This window comes from Stegostoma tigrinum, chromosome 18, assembly GCF_030684315.1.
Source record: "Stegostoma tigrinum isolate sSteTig4 chromosome 18, sSteTig4.hap1, whole genome shotgun sequence".
NCBI classification, from domain to species: Eukaryota; Metazoa; Chordata; class Chondrichthyes; order Orectolobiformes; family Stegostomatidae; genus Stegostoma; species Stegostoma tigrinum.
In genome coordinates, this window is record NC_081371.1 from 30597703 (window position 1) to 30612610 (window position 14908).

Consider the following 14908-nt stretch of genomic DNA (forward strand, 5'->3'; position numbering starts at 1 on the left):
GTAAATGTTAGAATATATCCAATTATCTGTTTTTAATAATTACTATTAAAGAACTGCTTCGTCACTGAAAATTTACTTTTAAAGTTATAGAATCTGAATCCTTTATACTTGATTGATGATGGATCCACATTGGGCAGATTTTTTTTTCCCTGAGCAATGGCAAAAAGGATGGGAAAATACAAAATGAAAAATTCTCGCATTGCGATGAATTTCGCAATTTTCCAGTGAAGCCTTAAACTGTGACGTCAAAGTCTCACCATCAAGAGATTTTATTTCCATGCATTTGTATGTCATTAATAGCACAACTCAGCTTAATTATACGCCACTTCCAATTCTCCTGACTTTCACCAAGAAACTAAACAATGTAAATTCCTGACATGTAAAACAGAGAGTGGGTATCTGGCAGTTGCCAGTCACTGATTTTTAACCCAACCATCATTTCTTCACCATTATGTTCTTGCATGCTCCATGGACACCATTCTCCCCCTCCTTTGGTCCACTCAAGGCAACACTAGTAAACCAACAGCCTCACCACATTACAATGTCTGCACTTAAACCAACTTACACACCACTTTAGCAATTCAATACAAATTCACTTACAACTTGCATGCTTCTGCCAGGTCGCTTTGTATACAAGCAAAAGTATCTCACGCATTTGCACAGGGCATATCTACTGCCTCTCGGATTACCTTCTTAATATTCAGTTACTTTGTACTTATTTGGAGACTGCAGCCTCTGTCTGTCAGATATTGCTTTCCTAGTGCGCGCTTGTTGAATTCAGCACTAACTTACAGGCTGCTAGGGATAGTATGGGTTACCTTGAAGTTGGCCACTGTGTGTCAGGCACTTGGTTCGACCAAAGTTGGGTGATCTTTGTCCTTATATTTCAGGGATTGGGCCACAGTCAGTCCTGCAGGCCAAATGTAACCAGGAATTATAAGCAGGTGACTCAAAGTGCAAAGAAGACTTCAGGCTGAAGGCTGGATCACGGTCATTCTGGGCTGTTCTGCCAATTAATCCAGAGGTTCCATCATTGTAAGTTAAGAGAGTTCAATTAATAAATGGTCATTGGGCTTTAAAGAAGGTAGACCATGGAGTACTGGGTGTGAGTTTGCTCGCTGAGCTGGAAGGTTCATTTTCAGACGTTTTGTCACCATTCTAGGTAACATCATCAGTGAGCCTCCAGTGAAGCGCTGGTGTTATGTCCCGCTTTCTATTTATCTGCTTAGGTTTCCTTGGGTTGGTGATGTCATTTTCTGTTCTTTTTCCCAGAGGGTGGTAAATGGGCTCCAAATCAATGTGTTTGTTGATGGAGTTCCGGCTGGAATGCCATGCTTCTAGGAATTCTCGTCTGTGTCTCTGTTTGGCTTGTCCTAGGGTGGATGTGTTGTCCCAATCAAAGTGGTGTCCTTCCTCATCTGTATGTAAGGATACGAGTGATAGTGGGTCATGTCGTTTTGTGGCTAGCTGATGTTCATGTATCCTGGTGGCTAGCTTTCTGCCTGTTTGTCCAATGTAGTGTTTGTCACAGTTCTTGCAAGCTATTTTGTAAATGACATTCGTTTTGCTTGTTGTCTGTAAGTCTTTTAAGTTCATTAGCTGCTGTTTTAGTGTGTTGGTGGGTTTGTGGGCTACCATGATGCCAAGAGGTCCGAGTAGTCTGGCAGTCATTTCCAAGATGTCTAAGATGTAGAGGAGAGTGGTTATGGTTCCTGGGCACAGTTTGTCTGTTTGCTTGGATTTGGAACTTGCTTCCAGGATGAATGAGCCACGTATTTAATATTTGATATTTAAAGTTCTGGCAAAGATCTGTAGCTCGGGTTGTGGGTGAGGTTGTTGCCGAGCTGGCCTGTTCCCATTCAGCCCTTTCGTCACAATGCTAGGTGATATCATCAGTGCAGTCTCCAGTGAAGCAATGTAATTCTACCCTGCTTGGAATTTATACTGTCAGTTCCATTATGGTGAGTAATGTCATTTCCGCTTTTGATCTGAAGGGTCTAGGCATGAAACGTCAGCTTTTCTGCTCCTAAGATGCTGCTTGGCCCGCTGTGTTCATCCAGCCCCACACTTTGTTATCTCAGATTCTCCAGCATCTGCAGTTCCCATTATCTCTGGTTTTGATCTATATGGGTTTGTATACGGGGTACAATTCTATATGTTTGACGATTGCATTATGGGTTGAGAACTATGCCTCTCACGGAGTAGAATAACATCGCTTCATCGGAGGCTTCACTGATGATGTCACCTAGCATGTTTGGATTTTGATATTTTTGCAATGGGGTTTTCACTTGAGTAGTAGTTTAGCAGTGAAATTTTAGGAGAAGAAAAGGTCGTGAGGTATCCTTAGCGAGTGAATAGGAAGCACAGGGGGCAGGAAGAATGAGTAGTTTGGTAAGATAGAGTAGATTGAGTAGACATAATGCACACAATAATGAAAGTTGAACAATGTAAAAGAGAGGCATCAGGTGGTGAAGGTATGTGCAGTGGTACAGTTAGTGAGTGGTGGCTGTGTGTGTGAGGTAGCAAAGACAAGACGATGACAGCTACCCTTTCACAATGCAGAAGATCATTGACATTTTCCTGTACACGTGTCCCTTCTGATCCAGTCACAGCACTAACATGTGCTGCTATCTGGGTCCAGCCTAGATTAATCTGGTGGCATAACCTCCTGTGGCAGTCCACACAAAAAAGGATGACCCTCCTCTCTGCCAGCCCATTCACAAGTACCTCCAGGTTGCCATGCGTGAAGCAGGATATGAGCCTTCCTCTCCTTTGTACCCTACTGGTCGACAGACTGTCCTGGCTGGCAGCTTCTGAAGGGATGTGCAACTGGCCTTTACATATAGCGCCAGAGGCATGAACCGTTGAAGACCAAAAAAGCAGCAAGAACTTCCACCTCTCCTTCCTCATGATTGCAGGGCAATTGAGTTGCATAATAAATGAGGCGAAGAATGAAAGATTGCATGAGAAACTTTGCTCTGATCCACATTGGACTGGGCACCACAAATTACATCAAACAAAATGCGAACTGAAAATGCCAAAGTTCCACCCTTTGAAATATTTTTTGGTGACTGTATCAATTTTGCCACATTATTATTTTTCTGTTGTGTAACAATTTATCCTGGCATATAAGCAGTACTTAGAAATAGAAAGTGAATAACCTAGAAACCTTCAAAGCATTCTAAAGGACGTTTCCACCATTATTTCTCATTTAAGTAGTAATTCTTTAAAGATTGAAACCATTTCATCCACTTTTTTTTCTTGCTACAGTTCTCCATTTGTTTACAGGTACTAATTTAAAATGATACAGCAACTGAAAGAAACTTAGTTATAAATAGTGGTAACGATGAAAAGCATGCAGCTATTCATCTTTACAAAACCAGTCAGCCTCCTGACTCATCTCAACACATTTTTATTCTTTTGTAGAATGTGGATAGTTGCTGGCAAGGCCAGGATTTGTTGTCATTTCTAAATGTCCCACAAAGGTGGCAACCAGCCCATCTGTTGCCCACCTGTTACCAGTTCAGTACAACTGAGTGGCTTGCTAGGCCATAAAAGAGGGCAATTAAAAGTTGCTAAGGGTTTGAAGATGCATGTATCTTGGGTGAGGGCAGCGGGTTTTCTTCCCAAAGGATGATAATGAACCAGACTGGTTTTTACAACAATTGAGTTTCAAAGTCACCATTACTGACCATGAGCTCTCAATTCCAGACTTATTAATGGAACTAATTGAATTTTAATTCCTTCTGTTGGGGCAATGACATAATTTGTCTTGTTAGCCTGGCCTTGTGGATTACTGCCTAAGTGACATCACTACAACACCAGTCTTTCGAGGGACCAAGCTATTTCGGAAATATTACATTGAGAATCTACCAAACTGTACAGTAGTGAGCAGTTCTATTGTAAATGAAGCAGAAACAGGTTGTAATATGTTGTTTTATATTGTGTACTCTAAATCTAATGGGAACTTTCAGTTGAAAATACTAATGTTATGCAGTTCATTCTGTGTTAATAAATAGCATTGTAGTCATCAAGCATTAAATTAAGTCATAAGGACCAAACATATATTTGTTTTGGAAAATAAGGTCAGCCAAAGCCAAAATGTCACAACATGTATTATCCAAACAGTGAAGTGTCATGAATATTACTTTGAACCAAATTAATGTTTAATCTCATTGCTTAAACAACATATACAAACTACAGGTTGACCTTTTCAAAGAGACAGTAATAACAATGGTTTAGAACTAGCAAAGCGTCTGAGAAAAGGAACTGTAAACAACATCTCACATATCCCCTCCTCCCACCTCAAGACACACCTCCATTTCCTACCTACTAAACTCATCCCGCTCCCTTGACCTCTCCATCCTCCCTGGACTGACCTATCCCCTCCCTACCTCCCCACCTATACTCACCTCCACAGGCTCCATCCCCGTCCCTTTAACTTGTCTGTCTCCTCTCCACCTATCTTCTCCTCAATCCATCTTCGATCTGCCTCCCCCTCTCTCCCTATTATTTAAGAACTCTCTCCCCATCCCCCTTTTCTGATGAAGGGTCTAGGCCCAAAACGTCAGCTTTTGTGCTCCTAAGATACTGCTTGGCCTGCTATGTTCATCCAGCCCCACACTTTGTTACCTCGGAATCTCTAGCATCGGCAGTTCCCAATATCTCTCATCAACAAACATACTGTGCTAGGAAAGGGAATTGAGTGGTCAGAAAAGGAAAGTAGGAGATTGCAAGAACAGGATGTCACTGAATCCACTGGGAGAATTCAGTCTGGGGAGGGAATGGGAAAAACTGAAGACAGAGTGACAAATGGCTCAGTTTGAAAAGGTGGTCAGGGAAGTTGAGTTAACAAGGTGTAGAGCTGGATGAACACAGCAGGCCAAGCAGCAGAGGAGCAGAAAGGCTGACATTTCGGGCCTAGACCCTTCTTCAAACGTCAGCCTTCCTGCTCCTCCGATGCTGCTTGGCCTGCTGTATTCATCCAGTTCTATGTGTTGTTGTCTCAGATTCTCCAGCATCTGCAGTTCCTACTATCAGGGACGCTGTGTTACAGGTTCATAAAACAGGAGACAGCTGACAAGGGGATCTGCATCGACTTTCTAACCAACAGATAAAGAAATCCACGAGTTCCTCAGGAGATGGAACAGAATCGTGTTGATGTGGCTGGGATGTCAGCAGTTGGTATAAATCCCATGCCACCCATCTACCAGCTGCCAAATCACACGCCAGTCAGATATTGGAAGCAAAACTTGTGCAAGTCCTGACCAGCAAAAGATAGCAGCTACTCAGTAGATAACTTGCCTGGAGGAGGCAGTAGTTGTTGCTGAAAGAACATCCTGAGAATCCCAGGACTGTAGACGACTAAAGTAAGTGCTATTTAGGGGATTGGTGGGGGGAGACATTTACGGGGGTGCGTGTTGATGGAAACAAGGGCAGCAGGACTGTTCCCAGCGTCCATCTCCTGTCAGATGTCCAGTCCCTCTATTAGGCACTGATTTACCCTGATTAAGGACCTGTAGGAGTGAGCAAAAATCCTTATCATTTAGAATACTGGGCCAAAACCCTGAATTTTTAACAGAACTCTTAAATCAAAAAGAAAGGCAGCTGGGCTATGCTCTGGAATACACAACCATGGGGATAGCTGTCTGGAACCATGGTTCAGGTAGAAATCCTATTCACATCTCAGCCCTAAACGAGCAATGAACCAGACCTAAGACAATAACTTCAGACATCTTGGACTCTTCAGAGATACCAAGACATTCAACTTCAATTAATATTCATTCGCCGAAATACTGGACATTTCACTTAATCAAAACACATTTATACCCACTAAACTATCAGGAAGCCCACAAAGGGGACAACAGAAACACAATGGATAATACGTATTTGCGAGTTGATAATGGAGCACACAGTCTGTGTGACTGCTGGCCTCTGATCTGGGGGAGACAGCCATCCCTGCAGCTGCCAACAGAAGGGGGATCCCAGACAGCTATTCTCCCCGAAAACTATCTACACAGATATCTCCCTTAAACCTACTGACACAGAGTTGTTCCGCACTAGGGGAACCAGCGGCAACCGACCACAACCAGCAGGTCCGATGACCGACAACCCCCATAAACCACTGACATGACTGACAAGGCCTCACACATCCTGAGGTGAAAACCGGCTCATAAAACCACCACAAAGCAAGAAAACTCAAGTTGTCAAAACCAGACTGAACTCTGTCCAAAGTCTTCTGTGAAGGGAGTAAGTGGGAACAGCCAGTTGTATTTCAAAATTGTGTTTGCCTCCAGTGATGAGCCTAAAACCCAAAGTATCCAACTGAGTGAGCAGGGAGGGGAAAGTAGGTTGGTTACAGTGTGGGGCACCCCAAGGTCAGGAAATATGATTAAAATGTCTGTGTTTGAAACTAATTTTTAGTTTCTAACAGTAATTAGCCTGTGTTAAGTTAATAACTGATAATATCAGTTTCACTGTTTTGAATTTGCATTTTTATCTCTTGTATTTTATTCACTGTTGTTTTATTTCCCTGTTTATTACTTGTGCTTCTTTTTATTTCTTGTGATATACTCACCCTTTACTTTTAATAAACACAGAGATTCTTTGCCCTGAAACACCTATCTACTGCCTTCTTCACTTCACATTCCTAAATTAAGTCCAGTATCAGAACCAGGGGTCTGGGGGTGATTCCAACCACCTAAAAATCAGCAAATTACTGATTGCAAACCAGAATCCCTACAGACCCAAATACACAACACCAGCTAACATGATGCCCTCACAGTGTCACCTGTTGCCTAATGATGACAAGCCCACTTAGACCTAAGCCAATCGCTGCAGTGACAAACAGTGGCTGTTAAGTGATTGGCCTCTTAAGGGCCAAGTTAACAGCAGTATTGATGGGCTGGCCATACACCTTCTCAGTCTCGACCTAATTCTGTTGAAGACAAGGTATTTGGGTATCCCACCACCCTACTTGCCTGCATCCAGCTCACCACCTCCAGGAGCAAACGATTCTAGCCAGAAAAGGGAAAACTATTTGGGGTTTTCATCTTCCTGAATTCCTCTCCTTTTACTGTTATCATTAGTCATTCTTTGGTTGTGATATAATAAATATCAAATAATAATAATTTTTAGTTCATTATCCTAATACTTTGGTTTTGTCAAGTTCTAGACATGCTTGGGCAGGGGGAGTAACATAAATATAAGAAAGACAGTAATCTTCCCAATCATCCTCCTAAGTCTGGGAAGTGTGAAAGTAAGTGCAAAATAGAGTTTACCAAAGATTTTTTTTTTTTAAGAAACTGTAAGTCCTTTTAAGGACTGTGATGTAGCAAATGTTGATTTCTTCTTTAAGAAGTGGGGAAAAACCAGAAAACTGTGGGTGTACTACTGTCACTCATGGGTCTAACCTCATTAATCTATCTTTTTTCCCCCCATTTTCATGCCAATTTCATGCTAACATGCTCATTAATCTCTAATATGGGATAAAATTAGTGACAACTTGAGAGGTTTGGGCTAATCAGTAATAGTCAGTTGTTATGCTCCTTGAGGATGTCTCCAAAATTCATTTATTTATTTTGTTCACTCAAGGTGCGGGTGGTTGTTGTTGTGGGTATTGCTGGATCAGTCAGCAGTTTTTGTCCATCCCTAATTGCCATTGATAGGGTGGTAGTGAGTTTCTTCTTTAACTACCACAGACTATTAGGTTAAGTATGCCAAAAGTGTTGTTTGGGAGTGTTCCAAATTTTTGACCTGCTGGAGGGAAGGAATACTGATACATTTCCAAGTCAGGTTACTGGGTGTCTTGGAGGCAAACTGGAGGCGATTGTGTTCTCATGCATCTTCTACATTCGTCCTTCAAGATGGGAGAATTTGCAGGTTTGGAAGAGGCTGGCAAAGGATTGTCAGTAGAATGCTATAGTGCATCTTATGTGCAGTTATGCACTTCTGCCACCATGCATCAGTGGTGGACGGGTTGAATATTAATGTCTGGCTAAAAATCAGTATTTTTTTTTGCTTGAATTGGACAAAGCTTGAGGTCCCAGGTGATTTCTAGGAGAATGAAGCCATACAATTCCGTTGTTTTCAACAAACAAATTAAACTTCATATAACAAAGTTAATTAAACATAATATAAATATGATATCCACAATAAACATGAGGTGAATGATTTAACAGAAACTGGACTAATACCCAACGGAGCTAATCAAATAGAAAATGAGGTCAAGACAGAGCACTCCACGTCATCAAATCTCAAAGAAAAGCATTGAGGAAAGTGGCAGATTGGGGAGATAACTAGGCAAGCTTATAATAAGGAGATATCTGCAATATTCCTGCCATTACAGCAACTAAAGTTTGGGTGGGAAAGTAAAAGCTGAATCCTCCCCTTCCGTCACCAATTGAGATTATTAAGTAGTCAATTAATTGCAACATAATGGGCATTTCAAACATTCATTATAATTATCTTCCTAGCAGGCAAGTAGAGTGGCACCTTTCCCAAGTGATAAAATAGAATGGGGATGGGTGTGCGCTTCAATTTGCCAGAATCAGTGTGACTAAGGGTATGACTAAGATTCAGGGGTGGCCATGAAAGCCACAATCTTGCAATAAATACCAACCCTCCACTTCCAACCACCATACCTCACTATCACCTCCATCATCTCATCACCACTCCTTCCCAAATCAGAGTGGCCTGTCCAATGCTCCTAAATTCCATGGTTTCCATGTCATGGAGACCAGCCTTGGTCTCAGAAGCAATGCTGACTGTGATTGCTAGCATCTGATTGACTGATAACTTCAAAGAGGGCAAGATAATGCTGTCACAGGAAGTGATTGAACACAAAGTCCCCTGGGTGACCATCTTAGGTGGCTGACAAGTACAAAGCCCGGTGGGCTTTCCCATTTACGATCGTTGGGGGTATTCCACATTTTATCCGCCACCACTTTTGCACAGAAATTGGAAAATTCTAGCTATTGTCTCCTTTGCAAGGGATTTCAATTCCTTACTCTTAGAAGATCCAGCCTTCAAACTCCCTCAAAAGTCTCTCCATCATTGATTGTCTCATTGACCACTCATGTTAAGGTAGATTAATCACTTCTCTGGAGACTGTAGTCCCCTGAAGTTCCCAACAATGCACTACAGATCCAACTCCTCGACACAATGCCAGCTCTTTTATAGACAATGAAGCTGTTACTAAGCTGTCACTACCCCCTGTGATTTCTCCGACATCTCTATTTTTTAGCTGCATCAAGCTTATACAATTTCTAGGCTTCTCTTATACCATCATCAACTGTGCTGAGCTATAAATAGCTCCGAGTGTCTCTTCCTGACCTAACTGAGTCTGCTGACAACACACATGTTGACTGAAGCCACTTCTTTGCTTTAGCACTCTCTCCAAGGTCCACTACATCTTCCAGCAAAAGCAACCCCCAATCAATTGAAACCAGAGAACCTTAAGACCCACCATCCTTAAGAAAATGTCGACTGCACGGAACTAGTGGATTTTAGTGCCTTCAGAATTCACTGAACACATTAAAGCTAATTTACAGTAATTCACAAAACAAACCAGCTCTTCTACTTTAATTCAATAAAACAAATTGGGTAACCTCTTAAACCAAAATGACTCCAAGCTGTTAAGTATAACGTACATCATATGCTTCAAATGCACGTAACCTATGTTTCGCAGTAAAACTTTAATTTCTAAAACTAAAATTATAACACAAATAGTTATTTGCAACAATGCAAATGACTTTAAAGGACTGGTTATCTTTCACCAATGGAGTTTTTGTGGAAATTACAGCATGATTCCATGGTAAATACAATGCAACAACAGAATTTCACTTCAAAGTATTTCTTTCAATGCACAAGACTTAATATTCATTTTATTATTTAATTATTGGTAAATGTCTGCTGAAAGAAATATGCCCCTTTATTAAACTGCATTTACTAGTTCTACAATTTCTGATAACTTTCCATGCTTTACAGAAAGTCATTAGGTAGTCAAATGAAAATACAGCATGTCGTAACATCATTCTATGCCTATTAAGGTACCCAGTTCTGAATTATATGTACGAAGCTAATTGAGCAATTTGCAGAATCTACTTGAATTACTTATTCCATTATTTCATAGTTTTGGTTGCTGCAAGTACAACATTCATTTAGCTGACTGAAGAAAGAGAAAAAGAATAAACTTACAGGTCCAAAGGCATTGCTGTCAAAGCTGTGTCCATGATGATCTCCTTCAATCCATAAATGGCCATTGGGAATCTTTATGAATCTATTCCTATATCCCATAGTTCTGTAAAACATAATGAACAAATTGTTATACTTAAAATTGTATTTTAAATATTGCAGTGTTTCATTTTTGTAATAAACGCAATTGTAAGTTCTTCCTAACTTGCATCAGTAATGTGTCAACTGTTGAATAAGAGCAAAATTTGTTTTAACAATACCATTGACTCATGTATTAAATTTGCCACATTAAACTTGTTCCTATTTGATGTGATGAAACTGTACATCTAATGTGCGTTCTCACCATCTAACTGGATCAAATTGCAAATTTGTGCCACATATAAGAACATAACAAGAATAATGCAGTTTCTTGGAATGTATGATCCCCTCAGAAAATAAAATTAATCTAAGACAGGCATCAGAATATTTTAACCTTAACTGAATTCATCAGTTACGATATGAAATAAAGACAACCAGAGTTCTGCAACTGCATTTTGCAATGATGACCTTGGTCTTTGATTTCTTAGTAATTGAGCTTTGTGACTTTCAATAAAAACAGCTTGCTGTAGCAATGTAATCCACCCTATCAACAAAAAACAGTTTATCCTCTGTCTTATCGTAATTTACTTCATATTATCTTATGTTATACTGCGTTCATTTGATGAAATTTAATTGGCAAACAAAACAAAATGTTACAGAGTCACAGAGATGTACAGCACAGAAACACATCCCTTGGTCCAACTTGCCCACGCTAACCAGATTTCTTAAATAAATCGAATCTTATTTTGCCAGTATTTTGGCTCATATCTCTCCAACCTTTCCTATTCATAGATCCATCCAGATGCTTTTTAAATGTTGTAATTGTACCAGCCTCCACCGCTTCCTCTGGCAGCTCCTTCCATACACGAATCACCCTCTGCATGAAGAAGTTGTCCCTTAGATCCTTTTTAAATCTTTCCCCTCTCACCTCAAACCTATGCCCTCTAGTTTTGGATTCCTCCATCCTGGGACAAAGACCTTGTCTATTTACACAATCCATGCCCCTCATGATTTTATGAACATCTATAAGGTCACCCTTCAATCTCTAATGCTCCAGGGAAAATAGCCCCGGCCTATTCAGCCTGTCCTGACAGCTCAAACCCTCCAGTCCTGGCAACATCCTCGTGAATCTTTTCTAAACCCTTTCAAGTTTCACAACATCCTTCCTATACTTGGGAGATTAAAACTGCACGCAGTATTCCAAAGTGACCTAACCAATGTCCTTTACAGCCACAACATGACTCCCAACTCCTATACTCAAAGCATTGACCAATAAAAGACAAGCATACAAAACACCATCTTCACTATCCTATCTAGCTGCGACTCCACTTTCACAGAACAATGAACCTGCACCCCAAGGTCTCTTTGTTCAGCAACACTCCTCAGGACCTTACCATTAATTACATAAGTCCTGCCCTGATTTGCTTTTCAAAATGCAGCACCTCACATTTATCTAAATTAAACTCCATCTGCCACTCCTTGGCCCATTGGTCCATTTGACCAAGATCCCGTTGTACTCTAGGTAACCTTCTTCACCGTCCACTACACCTCAAGTTTGATGCCATCTGCAAACTTACTAACCATACCTCCTATGGTCACATCCAAATCATTTATACACATGAGGAAAAGCAATGGACCCAGCACCGATTCTTGTGTACACACTGCTGGTCACAGACCGCCAGTTTGAAAAGCAACCCTCCACCAACCCTCTACCTGTCTTCTACCTTCGAGCTACTTCTGTATCCAAATGGCTACTTCCCCCTGTATTCCATGTGATCTAACCTTGCTAATTAGTCTACCATAAGGAACATTATCGAACACCTTATTGAAGTTCATACAGATCACATTCATCATTTTGCCATCATCAATTGTCTTTGTTGCTTCTTCATCACGTTAGTGAGACATGATTTCCCATGCACAAATCTATGTTGACTATCCCTATTCAGTCCTTATCGTTCCAAAGACATGTAAATTCTGTCCCTCGGGATGCCCTCCAACAACTTGCCCACCATCGATGTCAGGCTCACTGGTCTGTAGTTTCCTGACTTTTCCTTACTACCTTTCCTAAATAGTGGCAATACGTTAGCCAAATTCTGGTCTTCTGCACCTCACCTGTGGCTGTAGATTTGTACTAATATCTCAGCAAGGGGCCCATCATCCCACAGAGTTGTCGGGCACACCTGATCAGGTCCTGGGGATTTATCCACTTTAACGTATTTTAAGCCATTCAGGACTCTGTAGTATGGACATTTTTCAAGACATCATTATTTATCTCCCACGTTCTATATCTTCCATATCCTTCTACACAATAAACACTGAAGCAAAATACTCATTTCGTATCTGCCCTATCTCCTGCGGTTCCAAACATAGTTTGCCGTGCTATTCTTTAAGGGGCCCTGTTCTCTCCCTTGTTACGCTTTCTTTCTTAATGTATTTCTAGAATCCCTCTGGATTCTCCTTAACCCTATTTGCCAAAGCTATCTCGTGTCCCCTCTTTGCCCCCCAATTTCCCTCTTAGGTGTAATCCTACTGCCTTTATACACTTCTAGGGATTCAGTCAGTCTCTGCTGTCTGTATCTAGCATATGCTTCCTTGTTTTTCTTGACCAAAACCCCAAATTTTCCAATCATCCAGCATTCCCTACACCTACCGGCCTTGCCCTTTACCCTAACAGGAACATAGTGTCTCTTGTTTTGTCATTTTCAAAGGCTTCCCATTTTCTAGCTGGTCCTTTACCTGCAAACGTACGCCCAATCAATTTTTGCAAGTTCTTGCCTAAAACTGTCAACATTAGCCTTCCTCCAGTTTAGAATATTAACTTGTCTATCCTTTTCCATCACTATTTTAAAACTATGAGAATTATGGTCACTGGCCCCAAAGTGCTCCCCTACTGACACCTCAGTCAGCTGCCTTGTCTTATTTCCATTCAAGTTTTATACTTCTCGCTAGTAGATACATCCACATACTGAATCAGAAAATTTTCTTGTACACAGTTAAAAAAAATTCCTCTCTATCCAAGCCCTTAACACTATGGCAGGGCTAGTCTATGTTTGGAAAGTTAAAATCCCCCACCATAACTATTATTCTTACAGATAACTGAGATCTTGTTACAAATTTGTTTCTCAATTTCTTGCTGACTGTTTGGAGATCAATAATACAATCCCAATAAAATGATCATCCCTTTCTTATTTCTACCCAAATAATTTCCTGGACATCTGCCCAGGAATATTCTCCCTAAGTACAGCTATAACGTTATCACTAATCAAAAATGCTACTCCCCCTCCTCCCTTGCCACCCCTTTCTATCCTTCATATAGCATCTGTACACTGGAACATTAAGCTGCCAGTCCTGTCCATCCCTGAGCTGCATCTCTGTAATTGCACTGGCGTCCCAGTCCCATGTTTCCAACCATGCCTTGAATTCACCTGCCTTACCTGTTAGGACTCTTGCATTGAAATAAACGTACTTTAAGTTATCAATACTACCTCACTCTCTGCTTTGTTCCTGACTGCTTTGACTGTTTGACTTGTTCCTTTTCCCAACTGTACCAGTCTCTGACTGATCACTTTCCTCACTCTCTCCCTGGGTCCTCAAACCCAACCCTAACCGTGGGTCCACAACCCCAACCCTGGGTCACCAATCCCAACCCCAACACTGCCCCCGCCCCTTTATTGTTTAAATCCTCTTGAGCAGCTCCAGCACATCTCCCCGCCAGTATTAATCTTCTTCCAATTCATGTGCAATCTGTCCTTCTCATATACTTCTCCCCTACAAGGGATTCCAATGATCCAAAATTGTGAATCCTTCTCCCCTGCCCCAGCTCCTCAGTCATGCATTCATCTGCTCTATCCTGCTATTCCCACCCTCACTGGCTCCTGGCACCGGGAGTAATCCAGACATTACTATCTTTTCGAGGACCTTTTTTTGTGATAACCTCTGCAGATGGTGGAAAATTAATGGTGTTAGTTGAAAGTTAGGTGCTCACATATTAAGATAAATGCCCAATTACAGTGATCTGGTGATTCAGTAGCTTTTGTTGGAGAAGAGAGTGGTTCTAGAGAGTTTCGGTTCACATTGCACTGAGTTCACCCGATCTGATAACGTTTTGCGCAGTTTTGGTTGAAGGCAGTGGAGTGAAGAGAGCCGCTGTATTCTGGTTTGCTCCTGAGACTGCTTAGTAATCATGAGGACCATCTTGTGGTGGAGTGGTCGAGTCCATACTCCTAGACAGAGGGGTCCGGATTCAAGTGCAACCTGCTCCAGAGGTGTGTAACAACATGTCTGAACAGATTGATTAGAAAAATAGGTTAAATTAAAAAGAAATCCTGAGTATTTATACCCAGAAAGTTAATGTAAACTACACTGATTACTAAATAAAAACCAAAAGAACAAAAAGGTTCTGAGGAAGGCTCACTTGACCCGAAACATTAACTCTGATTTTTGTCCACAGATGCTGCCTGATCTGCTGAGCTTTCCCAGCAATTTCTATGTTTGTTTCTATAACAAGTTTACTACACAATGGTACGACCTTGTTATATAAAAGGTAAATGCCTCTTCCGTTTAGAGACACCAATGGTCTATCCTCTACCACTGATAATTAGGCAGATCTTAGATTAAGCATAGATAAACAAGGACT

At 41.1% G+C, this 14908-nt stretch overlaps 1 protein-coding gene across 4 annotated transcripts in view; it reads right to left on the minus strand.

Moving 5' to 3' along the window:
- The window catches only part of immp2l (inner mitochondrial membrane peptidase subunit 2), a 507249-nt gene that overhangs the window by 136831 nt on the left and 355510 nt on the right, over positions 1-14908 (minus strand). For all 4 annotated transcript variants that reach the window (XM_048548871.2, XM_048548870.2, XM_059652429.1 and 1 more), the window contains exon 5: positions 10198-10300. In XM_048548871.2, coding sequence (XP_048404828.1) covers positions 10198-10300 — 103 coding nt within the window. The remainder of the gene's footprint in view (positions 1-10197; positions 10301-14908) is intronic.